The sequence below is a fragment of the Amblyraja radiata genome, chromosome 18, assembly GCF_010909765.2.
Source record: "Amblyraja radiata isolate CabotCenter1 chromosome 18, sAmbRad1.1.pri, whole genome shotgun sequence".
NCBI lineage: Eukaryota > Metazoa > Chordata > Chondrichthyes > Rajiformes > Rajidae > Amblyraja > Amblyraja radiata.
In genome coordinates this window covers 4,086,689-4,101,112 of record NC_045973.1, presented here as the reverse complement: position 1 = coordinate 4,101,112, position 14,424 = coordinate 4,086,689, and the positions used below count along the sequence as shown (strand labels likewise).

Here is a 14,424-nt window from a genome sequence, read left to right as displayed (position 1 = left end):
TTCCCTCTCCGTTGATGCTGCCTGACCCGTGGTGTATCCCCATGCAGTTCCTGTTTCTATTTATCGTGGTGCCGCAGCCCTAATGGAATTACAGAGAAGGTGAAGCCAGGGAGGATGACGAGTGAAACAGCCGTAAAGAAAGATAAATAAAGTTAGAGATGATATAGAAGGCACAGTTACAGAATGGAAGAATGTGACAAACTGCGCTGGAGACTATGTTATTGATAACAAATGGCATTGAGTAACATTGCCTTGTTGAATACATACATCGTGAACATAGTTGACGGTAAATGCAGTCAAAATAGCTGGAGGTGGAAACAAGAATCAAAGTAATGGTCATTGTTGCAAGAGGCATGGTTTGGGAAATGTGTGTGGATGTGAGTCTATCTTCCTGCTAATGCTGTGTCTACAATGCAGGACTGTGTTAGGAAGTGGTTCTCGGAGTATAAACCGATTACCCCTTCAGGCTGCCTTCAGTGGAGAAATCAACCAGCTACCTTAGTGAGCTGATTACTACACAGGAGATGGAAAAGTGTTGGGCATCTGTCGGCTCTGGCCTTGCGGGGAGGTTTGCTTCGGTCATCGAGCACGTAATCGCCTTCACGGAGACGTATTAACTCGAGCCAACTGTCAGGGAACATGGGGCACCTCAGGCTCGCAGGTCAAGCCTAATCCTATTTATAGCAGAGCCGGCAAACAGCAACAACTGCAGCGACCAGCTCTTTGGCCATCAGAGCAAAGCTAAGAAAAAGCAGTTTAGCCAGGTTTAATGTATGTACCATCCCTTTGCACGACCGGGACAGTTCTAGCTGGTGTTTTTATCCTTCCCATGAGGAACATTACTTTGAAGAGCCAAAATAAATTCTATTTATACTTCAACCAATAAAGGTTTAAACAGAAAAAGACACAAAGTGCGGGTCTTTTAACTCCATCTTCTGTCAACTATGTTTACGACGGAAATGTTCCACAAGGGAATTGTCCTCAAGTGCGTGGTTCTAAAGTTAAACCAAGACCTGGGTCGTTGGCTGTGGAGCCACAAGGAACTGCAGGTGCTGGCTTACAAAAATAGACACAAAGTGCTGGAGTAACTCAGTGGGTCAGGCAGAGTCTGTGGAGAACATGGAAAGGTGATGTTTCGGGTTGGGACCCTCCTTCAGATTCATTGTAGTGGGGGTGGAAAGCTAGAAGAGAGGAGGGGCAGAACGAAGTGGGGCATATGGAGAGTGTTGCGTGCCTGGAACAGGCGGCCATGGGCGATAGTGGAGGCTGATACGATAGTGGCGTTGAAGAGGCTTTTCATCACAATCGCAATCACAATAATACTTTATTAGCCAAGTATGTTTTGCAACATACGAGGAATTTCATTTGCCAAGTCAGTCTTACAAATAAAAAGCAACAGAACACACAGAATAGATTTTAACATAAACATCCACCACAGTGACTCCTCTACATTCCCCACTGTGATGGAAGGCGAAAAAAAGTTCAATCACTTCCCTTCGCTCCAGTAGCCGGCGGCGTTTTGGGCCCACCACGTCGGGGCGATCCAGCTCGTGCACCTGGGCGATCAAACCCCGCGTCGGGGTTGGTCGAGCCTCTAAGCTCATTGGAGCTCCTGACTAGCCTCTCCCGAGGCTGCAAACTCTTGATGGTAAGTCCGAGGGCCGTGGTTGGAGCGATCCCAGGCAAGGGATCAGTTCTGATATTAAGTCCGCGCCCCGCGGTGGGGCCCAAAGTCAGTCCGAGGAGGCCTCCAGCTCCATAGAAACATAGAAACATAGAAAATAGGTGCAGGAGTAGGCCATTCGGCCCTTCGAGCCTGCACCGCCATTCAATATGATCATGGCTGATCATCCAACTCAGTATCCCGTACCTGCCTTCTCTCCATACCCCCTGATCCCTTTAGCCACAAGGGCCACATCTAACTCCCTCTTAAATATAGCCAATGAACTGGCCTCAAATACCTTCTGTGGCAGAAAATTCCAGAGATGTGTGAAAAATGTTTTTCTCATCTCGGTCCTAAAAGATTTCTCCCTTATCCTTAAACTGTGACCCCTTGTTCTGGACTTCCCCAACATCGGGAACAATCTTCCTGCATCTAGCCTGTCCAACCCCTTAAGAATTTTGTACGTTTCTATAAGATCCCCCCTCAATCTTCTAAATTCTAGCGAGTACAAGCCGAGTCTGATTTTCATCTAGGTCATGCCCATAATAAAAGAGAAGTGAAAACTGAATAAAGTTTTGTTTCAAGGAGTCAGTGGATATGGGGAGAAAGCAGGAACGGGGAACTGATTTTAGATGATCAGCCATGATCATATTGAAAGGTGGGGCTGGCTCGAAGGGCCGAATGGCCTACTCCTGCAACTATTTTTCCATGTTTCTGAGGATTAGCATATATTCTGCGTCTGGCACAAACATATCAACAAGGCATTTCATCAGGTGTCAGGAGCCCTGATCAAAAAACAAAATAAATACTTTGGTGCTGCAATTCATTGTGTTGGATATGACAACATTGAAAGTGTCGATCTCATTTTCCAGGCTGTGGGCCAGATATATACTTTATAGTTTTAGTCTGTAATAGCGTATCTATGTGTTAAGCTGCAGCTTTCTGTAAAGAGGACATTAAAAGGGCAGCCAGCAATTTTCCAAGCATGATTGAATTTTTTAAACCTCGTGTCGGCCCAGAATTTGCCAGGATAATAACAGAGAACCGTTCAGTGTTATGATGGAGAAAATCTGACAGCGGCTCCGAGCGTGCATAAATGCACGGTGAAACATTTAGTCCAAGAGTTGCTGTCATCTGTGGCCTCCAATAGCTTATGCTTCCATGGTCCCATAGTCTTCCATGGGACAGTCAGACAAGATCCTTGGATTGAGGGGATCTCTAATGAGTTGCAAACTCATACGATGGGTTCAAAGTGAAGGGCAAAAGATTTAATAGGAATCTGAGGGGTAAATTTTCCACACAAAGGGTGGTGGGTGTATGGAACAAGCTGCCAGAGGAGGTAGTTGAGGCTGGAACTATCCCAACGTTTAAGAAACAGTTAGACAGTACATGGATAGGACAGGTTTGGGGGGATATGGACCAAGTACAGGCAGGTGGGAATAGTGTCGCTGGGTCATGTTGGTCAGTGTGGGCAAGTTGGGCCAAAGGACCTGTTTCCACACTGTATCACTCTATGACTCTGTGATAGTAAGGCTCATTTATCTGCCAGTTTTAGTTTTGTTCTCTGTGAAATGTTTAAAAAGGCAGCTAAAGGGCCAGTCCCACTGTACGAGCTAATTCAAGAGTTCTCCCGAGTTTCTCCTGATTCGAACTCAGAGAAATACGGTAATAGCCATTCGTAGGTACTCGGGGCTCTCGTGGACATTTTTCACAGCTGAAAAAACTTCACAAGTTTCCGCGTTTCCCGAGTACCCGCCGTTAGCGTTACGAGCCGCTACGAGACATCCACGAGCTCCGACGTACCCGCTATTTGATTTTTTTTTAACTCGGGAGAGCTCTTGAATTACCTCGTTAAGAAGGACAGGCCCTTAAGAGTCAGGTTTGTTTATATTTCAGCTCAGTTTAATTTATTGTCACGTGTACCGAGGTACAGCGAAAAGCTTTTGTTGCGTGCAAACCGGTGAGCAGAAAGACAGTATATGGTTACAATCAAGCCGTTTACAGTATTTAGATACATGATGAGGGAATAACGTTTAGTGCAAGGTAAAGCCAGCAAAGTCCGATCAAGGATAGTCCGAGGTAGATAGTAGTTCCGCACTGCTCTCTGGTTGTGGTGGGATGATTCAGTTGCCTGATAACAGCTGGGAAGAAACTGTTTCTGAATCTGGAGGTGTGCGTTACCTGGTTATACCTGTGCAATTGGTCAATGTGATACACCTTTCACCCTGTTAGATGGCATTATGAACCCGATGATTCAATATACAAGCACTTCGCCACTTCCCATTGTATTAATTATTGTATATTTACCTGTGTGTTATTGTATTAATGGGTGCGTAAAGCTGCATAAAGTAAGAAATTATTTTTTCCGTTGTCGGGCCAGACGACAATTAAACACAAAAAACGACATCAAGTGCTGGAGTAACTCACGTGTACCGATCAAGTCAATGGATATTTTTAAGGCAGAGATAGATAGATTCTTGATTAGTACGGGTGTCAGGGGTTATGGGTAGAAGGCAGGAGAATGGGGTTAGGAGGGAGAGATAGATCAGCCATGATTGAATGGCGGAGTAGACTTGATGGGCCAAATGGCCTAATTCTCTTCCTATGAACCTATGAACCAGACGAGATCCTTGGATTGAGGGGATCTCTAATGATTTGCAAACTCATACGATAGGTTTAAGGTGAAGGGGAAAACATTTAAAAGGAATCTGAGGAGTAACTTTTACACACAAAGGCTGGTGGGTGTACGGAACATAGAGACATTCAAAATGGAGAAGGCCCTTCAGCCCACCGAGCCTGTGCTGACTATCAACCACCCATTTCCCATCTGCACTGATCCTGCATTAATCCTATTTTTTATTCCTCCCATATTCTCACCGCTCCGCCCTGGTTATATCCTTCACCGAGTGCAAGGGGCAATGTACCGTGGCCAAATTACCATCCATCCTGCACATGTTTGTGATGTGGGAGGAAACCAGACCCACGCGGGCACTGAGGGAGAGGACCAACTCAACATGGACATTGCCCGTGGCTCAGAATTGCATCTGGATCTCTGGCCTCGTGAGGCAGCAGCTCTACTGGATGCAACAATGGGCTTAGTTCATGGATGGATTGGTTGTGACCAGGCCAGATTCTTTGTAGTTTAGTTTATTGTCACGTGTGCCAATATATTTTAACGTGGATTTTAAACGTTGAGTTTGAATTATTTTTTAAAAATTTCTGCTGGAGCAACTCAGGCAGCATCTGTGGGGTTAAAATGGACAGAGAATGTTTTAGTTTTGTTTAGTTTAGTTTATTGTCACGTGTACCAATGTACAGTGAAAAGCTTTTGTTGCGTGCTAACCAGTCAGCAGAAAGACAACACATGATTACAATCGAGCCATTTATATGATAAGGGGAGGGGACAGCCGCTCCAGACTTTTCCAAGCCGCTGAGGAATGTTTCACCCGACGCCGATGTTCCATCTTTACGGCAAGAGGGCCCTGAAAATCAACGGACTGGCTGCACGGCCACAGATGGGCCCCGACCTCGGGTGTTTCACAGAGGAAGAGGACTTAACTATTCTGCTGTGGGGGGATGTTTGTGTTGAACTCTATAATATGTTGTGTCCATTTTTATTCTTTTTTTTTTTAAACCTTTTTCTATGGTTTGCAATGGAACTTATTATTTAAATTATGTGAAGCACTTTGGGGTCAATGCAAGTTGACTTAAAATGTGCTATATAAATTTAAAAAAAAAAAAAAAAAAAAAAAAAAGGGAATAACGTTTAGTGCAAGGCAAAGCCAGTAAAGTCGATCAAAGTTGGTGCGAGGATCACCAATGAGGTAGATAGTAGTTCAGGAATGCTCTCTGGTTGTGGTAGGATGGTTCTAATCTTACATCTGCAAAGACTTGTACTCTATGTATTTCATGATCTGGACATTACGGCCACTGAACTGCACAATTGACAGTTCCATTGTGCATGTTGCACATACCAGGGTCTTGCTTGCATTCAGTAATTACATTTCCACTTAATTCAGTCTCAGGCAGTGTTAAAGAAAAACATGCACTAGGCAACTGAAGCCAGCCTTCCCTGGAAGTGAAATGCATGATCTTGACGCCACCTGTTGTCTGCATCGATGCATAATAGTAAGTCCTTGGTGAGTAACTCTATTTTCTTGCGGAAGCAAGCATGTGCTGGCTTTACCTTGCACTAAACGTTATTCCCCCATCACGCATCTGTACACTGTAAACGGCTCGATTGGAATCACGTGTTTTCTTTCCGCTGACTGGCTAGCACGCAACAAAAGCTTTTCGCTGTATCTCGGTACACGTGACAATAAACAAAACTGTAAACTGTAATTTGGAATACAAGGATTGAGATTTTGTGAAAAAATAAATCGCTGATGTAGAATGAATACGATGCGCAGTTATCTCACACCTCTCTCTGTGAAGTGTCGGTTGGTACTTGATGCCAGATGGTATAAATACTCAGCCACCATAACTGTGAACGGTAGCACAACATAGTTGAGGACACTAGAATATACCTAATTCATCAATTAAATATTATTCTAAGTTCGTTTCAGGCAATCATTTGTGCACCTTGTGGGAAAGAACTGCAGATGCTGGTTTAAACCGAAGATAGACACAAATGCTGGAGTAACTCAGCGGGACAGACAGCGCCTCTGGATAGAAGGAATGGGTGACATTTTGGGTCGAGACCCTTAAGTCCGAAGAAGGGTCTCGACTCGAAACATCACCCATTCCCTCTCTTCAGAGACGCTGCCTGACCCGCTGAGTTACTCCAGCATTTTGTGTCTATCTTTTGTTCTTCTTCTTGCGAATGAAACATAAATAAACCAAAGGAATAGTTAGATCTCAAGCCGGGTGTTGAGCAGCCAGGTCGTTGTCTCTGTTGGTGTCAATGTCTGCCAGGCCCTGACACAGCTCCATGTGGTGGGTGGTAGAGCGGGCACCCAGAGATGACATGGTTGGCTGTCTGTTGTTCTGCTCCACATTCACAGGCTGGGCTCTGGCAGAGGGAGCCCCCATCTCCACACGCTGGCATTGAAACGCCCAACTCCAGTACCAAGTCTGTTGAGCTTCACCCACGCTCCTCTGGGGAGCTCAGACCCTGGACAGCTTTTATCTGGCTTTTATCTTATGTTAAGCTGCTTGAAGTCAGGAGAAGCACAGGGCTTGTTTGCACTTGATCCACTCACTGGCTTTTTGACCCAATTTCCATCACAAAAGCCTTGTGTGTGCACGTAGAATTACTGATCATGTGGGTTGAGATGTTCAAACTGCTTATCCATGTTTACCGGAATGATGTTGAAACAAGGAACTGCAGAGGCTAGTTTATACCAAGAGTAGACACAAAGTGCTGGAGTAACTCAGCGGGTCAGGCAGTATCTCTGGAGACAAAGGATGGGTGACATTTCAGGTCTGGACCCTCCTTCAGACTGCAAGAGGGGGCATTAGCCGCAGGGAGAGATTGGACAGACTTTGTTTTCACTGGAATGCCGGAAGTTGAGGGTAGTCCTGATAGAAGTATATAAAATTGTGAAAGGCATAGACTGGGTAGACAGTCAGAATGTTTTTCCCAGGATGGAAAAATCAAATACTGGAGGGTATAGATTTAAGATGAGAGAGGCAAAGTCTCGGAAGAAGGATCGTGACCTGAAACGTCACCTATCCATGTTCTCCAGAGATGCTGCCTGACCCACTGAGTTACTCCAGCACTCTGTGAAACGTCACCTATCCATGTTCTCCACAGATACTGCCTGACCCGCTGAGTTACTCCAGCACTCTGTGAAACGTCACCTATCCATGTTCTCCACAGATGCTGCCTGACCCGCTGAGTTACTCCAGCACTCTGTGAAACGTCACCTATCCATGTTCTCCAGAGATGCTGCCTGACCCGCTGAGTTACTCCAGCACTCTGTGTTGAAAGTTTAAAGGAGATGTGCATGGCAAGTTGTTTTTACACAGAGGGAGGTGAGTGCATTGAATGCGCTGCCTGGGGTGGTGGTTGACGTAGATGCAATAGTGGCATGGATCGTCATACGGAGATGAGGAGGATTGAAGGATATGGGTTTTGTGCAGGCAGGTGAGAGTTGGTCGAGGACTTAAAGGTCTTCGATGTATGTGGTCGTCTCAAAGTTAAATTGCTGCCAGATTGCTATTGCTTTCCTGAATGCACTCCAATGGAGTCCATTACACAGAGTCCAACGAGGAAAAGGAATACTGTGGCAATTCCCCGCTTTAAGTTCACTCCCTTTATCCAACGTCAGGCTGTATTGCGTGGCTTTTTTCAATTATTTCAATGGGGGAAAACGACTCCAAAGGGAAAACATTAGCTCATTCAGATTTCTTTTCAGCACAGACTTTGTGGGCTGAAGGGCCTGTTCTTGTGCGAACTCTTCTAAATTCTATGCTTATTTGCAAATGTGTGTCGATTCTAAATTATTGTTTCAAGTGTATGATGGCCTAGGTTAATGTCATATTAATGGCATTCCTTTGTATTCTGAATTGGATATAGTGTCTCCACGTGTACGAGACTTAACTCCCTGATCTTTCTAAATTACTCAGTTGGACAAGTGAATGTACAATTTTAAACAGATGCAGTCAAATTTCACCTTGATTCAGCTAATTACACAAGCGTGTGAAGAATAATTAATACGCATCACTGTTTCTATTACAGCAGTCTTGCTTAATTTAGTTTGGTGACCATTCTGATCCTGGGTTCAAGATGAGTGCCTTTTCATCACTGGATCGTGGCACTTCAGTGCCTTGAACTTGGCTAACTGCCCTCATGTCCTTCATCATTTCCTCACTGTGATACCAGCCCGTGGGAGCGCTGGAATCCTGTCCGTGACTCACCAGCGCTGCTCCCAGCAAGAGAGACGCCACTTTTCTTATGTTCCTTCAAAGATCGCACTTTGCACGTTTCTTAAAACATTAAGATAGTTTTTTTTTTAATAAAGAAACTGAAGCACTTAAGTCATCTAAATATATAACAGGATATAGGCAGACAGCACGGAAACAGGACCTTTGGCCCAACTTATCCATGTCGACTAAGATGTCCCACCTATGCTTGCCCTCATTTGGCCCATATCCCTCTAAACCTTTCCTATCCATGTATCTGTCCAAGTGTCTTTAAATTGCTGTTATAGTACCTGCCTCAACTGCCTCCTCTGGCACCACCCACTGAGTGATAAGGTTGCCCCTGGGATTCATATTAAATCTGTTCCCGCTCACCTTAAATCTATGGCCTCTAGTGCTTGAGTCCCCTACTCTGGGCAAAAGACTCTGTGCTCTCACCCTATCTATTCCCCTCATGATTTTATATACCTCTATAAGATCACCCCCCAGCTTCTTATGCTCCAAGGAATAAATTCCTAGCTGCCTCATCTCCTTTTATGACTCAGTCCACCAAGTCCCGGAAACATCCTCCGAAATCTCTCCAGTCTTATCAATAAAAAAATAATTTAAAAAAAATAAGAATGAGCTAATGTTTTCCCTTTGGAGTCGTTTTCCTCCATTGAAATAATTGAAAAAGCCACACAATACAGCCTGACGTTGGATAAAGGGAGTGAACTTAAAACGGGGAATTGCAACAGTATTTGTTTTCCTCTTTGAACTCTGTGTAATGGACTCCATTGGAGTGCATTCAGGAAAGCAATAGCAATCTGGCAGCAATGTAACTTTGAGACGACCACATTGATCGAAGACCTTTAATAAACAATAGACACTAGGTGCAGGAATAGGCCATTCGGCCCTTCGAGCCAGCACCGCCATTCAATGTGATCATGGCTGATCATTCCCAATCGGTACCCCGTTCCTGCCTTCTCCCCATATCCCCTGACTCCGCTATCTTTAAGAGCCCTATCGAGCTCTCTCTTGAAAGTATCCAGAGAAACGGCAGAGAATTCCACAGACTCACAACTCTGTGTGAAAAAGTGTTTCCTCATCTCCGTTCTAAATGGCTTACTCCTTATTCTTAAACTGTGGCCCCTGGTTCTGGACTCCCCCCACGTCGGGAACATGTTTCCTACCTCTAGCGTGTCCAAACCCTTAATAATCTTATATGTTTCAATAAGATCTCCTCTCATCCTTCCAAATTCCAGCGTGTACAAGCTTAAAAATTGCTTAAAAATTAAACGAGGACATTTTATTTAAAGTTTGTGGGTGGATTCTGACAATTCTTCATAAAATCTGGGCCATAATCAGAACATGAATCGTTTCCAGTCAAATTTCTAAAATATCTGGTAGAAAATGATTCTTATTCAATATTCATATCAGGATTTGCAATGATATGTTGACCGAGCTGTTTAATAATGAAGAGCAATGAGGTTATGATGTTTACATTTGCAGATATTGTTTCATGAAGTTGAGACTGATTTATTTTGATATGGATACAAGTAACAAATGATCAGATGTCTTGAACAAGATCTCTCTCTTGATATTTTATGAAGATAGTTGTGAATTTTGTATGATGTGACTTTTCACTGGCATCTACAATTTACCTGAGGAAGGGTTTCGGCCCGAAACGTTGCTGCTGCTGCACCCGCTGAGTTTCTCCAGCTTTTTTGTGTACCTTCGATTTTCCAGCATCTGCAGTTCCTTCTTAAACTCTACAATTTACTTGTTTGTTTCAGAGGAAGTTTACAACTTTTCTTTTCTGTAAGTCAACTGTAGTTATGTTCTTCTCCCGAGGGATCGTAATAAATCGGACTGTTCTTGAAAGGACAAATGACAGACAATCTGTAAGGAATAGGTTTAAAGGCATGAATCGCTTTTTGCACAATTAAATCATGTGTTCTTGTCTGAGCTGCAGATGTGCCCTTATTGTCATTGATGGAAAACAAAAATAAAGCTCTGAACACAGTTCACAGCAAAATAGTTTTCTGAAAATACAAAGCCAAAGCTTTTGGTAACTTATTCTTGGCACCAGCAAGACCAATCTGCTGAGTCCCCACTGGTTTCTACAGCTCCCTGAACCCGAAGTCCATCTGTCTTTCTGGGCAACAATCATGATTAACTTAACAATACGCATTGTCAAGTTCAACATTGCCACAACCACCTCATTGCGAAGAAAAACGTTTTCACCCGGAGAGATGTGAATCTGTGGAATTCTCTGCCACAGACGGCAGTGGAGGCCAATATACTGGACGATTTCATGAGAGAGTTAGATATGGCTCTTGGGGGCTAACGGAATCAAGGGGTACGGGGAGAAAGCAGGAACGGGGTACTGATTTTGGATGAACAGCCATGATCATACTGGATGGCGGTGCTGGTTCGAAGGGCCGAATGGCCTACTCTTGCACCTATTTTCTATGTTTCTATGACTAGAATATAAAAACCGGGGGGGGGTTTAATTGTTATCAGTTCTGACAACAGAACAATTAGATTCTCAGCAGGTCAGACAGCATCTGGGGAGGAAATGGACAGGATGGACCCATCTTCCTGACTGTAAACGCCATTTGTCCATTCCCCTCACCAGATGCTGCCTGAGTTCTTCCAGGAGTTTGTTTTTTCCTCAATATTCCAGCATCTGCAGTCTCTTGTGTCTCTGTAGATTTATTGACCACAGTGCATGTGTCCAGTGAAGGATTTCTTGCAAAAGAACTTTCAATGCATCAAAATGATTATAAAATGGGATCGGTGAGGTTGATCCAAATGAATTTCACACCTTGCATGTTTTATCAGCTGGGCCGAATGGAAATAGAGAAACATGTGAGGATGTAGCAAAAATGTAGGTAGAGATTCGAGGAGCTGCGCCCATGGCTATTGAGTTAGGGAAGCCATTTAAAATTACTTGCTCTTGAACTTTAAAACATTTCCATATTGATTCACAGCAGATCAGCTTTCGTGGAGTTATCTCCTTTTAATTTAATGAGTGCAAACGCGCGGAGATGAATGCAGCTTCTTCCTTTCATATCTTTAGTTTTCACCTCATTTGTTATCATTGAAAGCTCCAGAAGCACGACCAAGAAACGGCTGAAGACTCGCGGAGGAAGTGGAGGACGGAGGAGGAGATGGCCTCCGAAGCTGCTGACCTCAGGAAGTACTTCGTCTAGTCAACACCTCCTGCGGTATGTGTCTTTCAATTCTCCTCTTTGTGTAACTGGACTTTGGAGATTTGCTCCACTGTGGACAGCAGAGTTTTGCAGCACCTCAGTCTTGCTAACTCTCACCTGCAAGGATGTGGGGTTGAGTTATGACCTTGGATCTTTGAGTGACTTATCCTCTCCAGATGCTCCCGTTTCCCCCCCCCCCATATCCCAAAGGCGTGCTGGTGAGTTCATTGCTCATTGTAAATCATCCTTTATGTAGATTAATTGAAATGACTAAAATCTTCCCCTCCATTATCAGGCTTCTGAACGGTCCTTCCATAAGCTAGACATACTGATCGATTCACCTCGACCCCATTGTGGACATTGGACTTTGTCTATAGAACTGGTGCGCTACAATGCTGAGAACTATATTCTGCACTCTGTATCTTCCCCTTTGCTCTACCTATTGGACTGGAGTTTGACTTGATTGTGTTTTTGTATAATATTGTCTACCTGATTGGAGAGCATGCAAAACAAAGCTTTCCTCTGTACTTTGGTACATGAGACAATAATCACCCTGAACCTGAACAGTAATAAAGGGCACGGCAACAAGGCTTTGGCCAAATGAGTCCACGCCGACCATCGATCGCCCGTTCACGCTAGTTAGAGTCATAGAGCCACACTTGCCCACTCTGGCCGACATGTCCCAGCTACACTGGTCCCACCTGCCCATGTTTGGTCCTTATCCCTCCAAATTTGTCCTATCCATGTACCTGTCTAACTGTTTCTTAAATGTTGGGATAGTCCCAGCCTCAATTGCATCCTCTGGCAGTTTGTTCCATACACCCACCACCCTTTGTGTGGAAAAGTTACCCCTCAGATTCCTATAAATTCTTTTCCTCTTCACCTTAAACCTATGTCCTTTTGGTCCTCGATTCTTCCACTCTGGGCAAGAGACTCTGTGCATCTACCCGATTTAGTCCTCTCATGATTTTATACGCTGTGCTATTCCATTTTTCTCCTCCATTCCCTGCACACTAGAAGTAATTTCATGACAGTCAACTTTCCTACAAGCCCGCACGTCTCTTTGGGATGCGGGAGGAAACCAGAGCACCTGGAGGAAACCCAGGCGGTCACGGGGAGAACATGCTAACTCCACACCGACAGTACCCGAGTTCAGGATCAAAACTCGGGTCTCTGGCGTTGTGAGGCAGACACTCTACCAGCTGTACCACAAGGAAGATTCAAAGGCAGGGGGGGTGGGGGTGGTGGGTGGGGTGGGGGGGGGGGGCTTTTGGTGGAGGGGGGTGGGGAAATTGGGGGGAATGGTGTGGCCATGTCGAGTTGAATGGGCTCCGTCTATGCATTACTAAGTACATTAAATAGTAATGTGTTTTTGTACAAATACATGAAACGTTAGACACTAGTATCAGTAAGTGGTGGAAATATTTGTTTGGGTAATTCTGATGTTAGGATTCATTTATTCCTATCATTCTGTGTGTTACTTATTTTTCAGCCAAGTATCCAAGGAGTCTCCAGGAATGTGAAGAAATTCAGAAGATTTTAGCCATTGAATCAAAACCAACCCACAGTTAGATTACAGTTACTACATAGCAAACGGTATTTGAATCTTTGAAGAAACCAGTTTTCTTGTGGCAACAGCTAATGTTAGTATTCCTTGCACCTTCAGAACTGAAATGTCAATATCGTTACATCCTCAATGAAATAATTGCAGTTATTGGCATCTAACTAATTCGTCAGCTAATCCTGATTCTGTTTGGACTAGAAGCCAGGTTTTGATTCAATGGAGATTGTGTCATTCAAAATGGAGATGCCTATGTTGATTTTCATAAAGTTTGGAATTAATGTGCAGCGGTTTTCAAATGATTCTAGTTTTATGAAACGATAATGAGGAATTTACAGCCTATAAAAGGGCTGAGAGTAATGTGAATAAATATGCAGAATGTTTAATACAAAGTAGTGTGTGATAGAAAGTGCAGAGAGCACAAAGTGCTGGAGTAACTCAGCAGGTCAGGCAGCATCTGTGGAGATCATAGATAGGTGACGTTTGGGCAGTCTGCACCCTAGCGGCATAAACATTCACCTCCAATTTCCGGTAGCCCTTGCTGTCTCCTCCCCTTCTCAGCTCTCCCTCAGCCCTCCGGCTCCTCCTCTTCCTTTCTCCTTTCTCCTCCCCATCCTACATCAGTCTGAAGAAGGGTTTCTGCCTGAAACGTCGCCTATTTCCTTCGCTCCATAGATGCTGCTGCACCCGCTAAGTTTCTCCAGCACTTTTGTCTACCATAGATAGGTGACGTTTTGGGTCGTGTCCCTTCTTCAGACTGAATGAATGAATGAATTAATGAATAAGTTTATTGGCCAAGTATTCACATACAAGGAATATTCCTTGGTGCTCCGCCCGCAAGTGGCAACATGACATAGAGCGACAGTTAGGAATGACACACAAAACATTACTGATTGTAGTGGGAAGAGAGGAAAACGCTGGGAAAACAGTGCGGGGCAGGACAAAGCCAGGCAAGTGATAGGTGGATACAGGTGAGGGAGGTTGAGTGGCAGATGGGTGGACAAAGGCTGGAGATGAAAAGGAGACAAAGGGCTTTGAGATAAGGAAAGAAGAGAGGTGAATTGTGAGGCCAGAGGAGTGGATGTGAAGAGAAGGATAGTGGGGGAAACTAGTGCGCACTGCGAAGAAAGATGCTGCCT

The 14,424-nt window shown here is 44.4% G+C and overlaps 1 protein-coding gene across 1 annotated transcript in view; it reads left to right on the top strand.

Moving 5' to 3' along the window:
- The window catches only part of fhit (fragile histidine triad diadenosine triphosphatase), a 725,671-nt gene that overhangs the window by 710,941 nt on the left and 306 nt on the right, over positions 1-14,424 (top strand). Inside the window, exons 6-7 of the mRNA XM_033036631.1 lie at positions 11,620-11,739; positions 13,217-14,424. The exon at positions 13,217-14,424 is cut by the window's right edge and continues 306 nt beyond it. Coding sequence (XP_032892522.1) covers positions 11,620-11,724 — 105 coding nt within the window. The 3' untranslated portion in view covers positions 11,725-11,739; positions 13,217-14,424. The remainder of the gene's footprint in view (positions 1-11,619; positions 11,740-13,216) is intronic.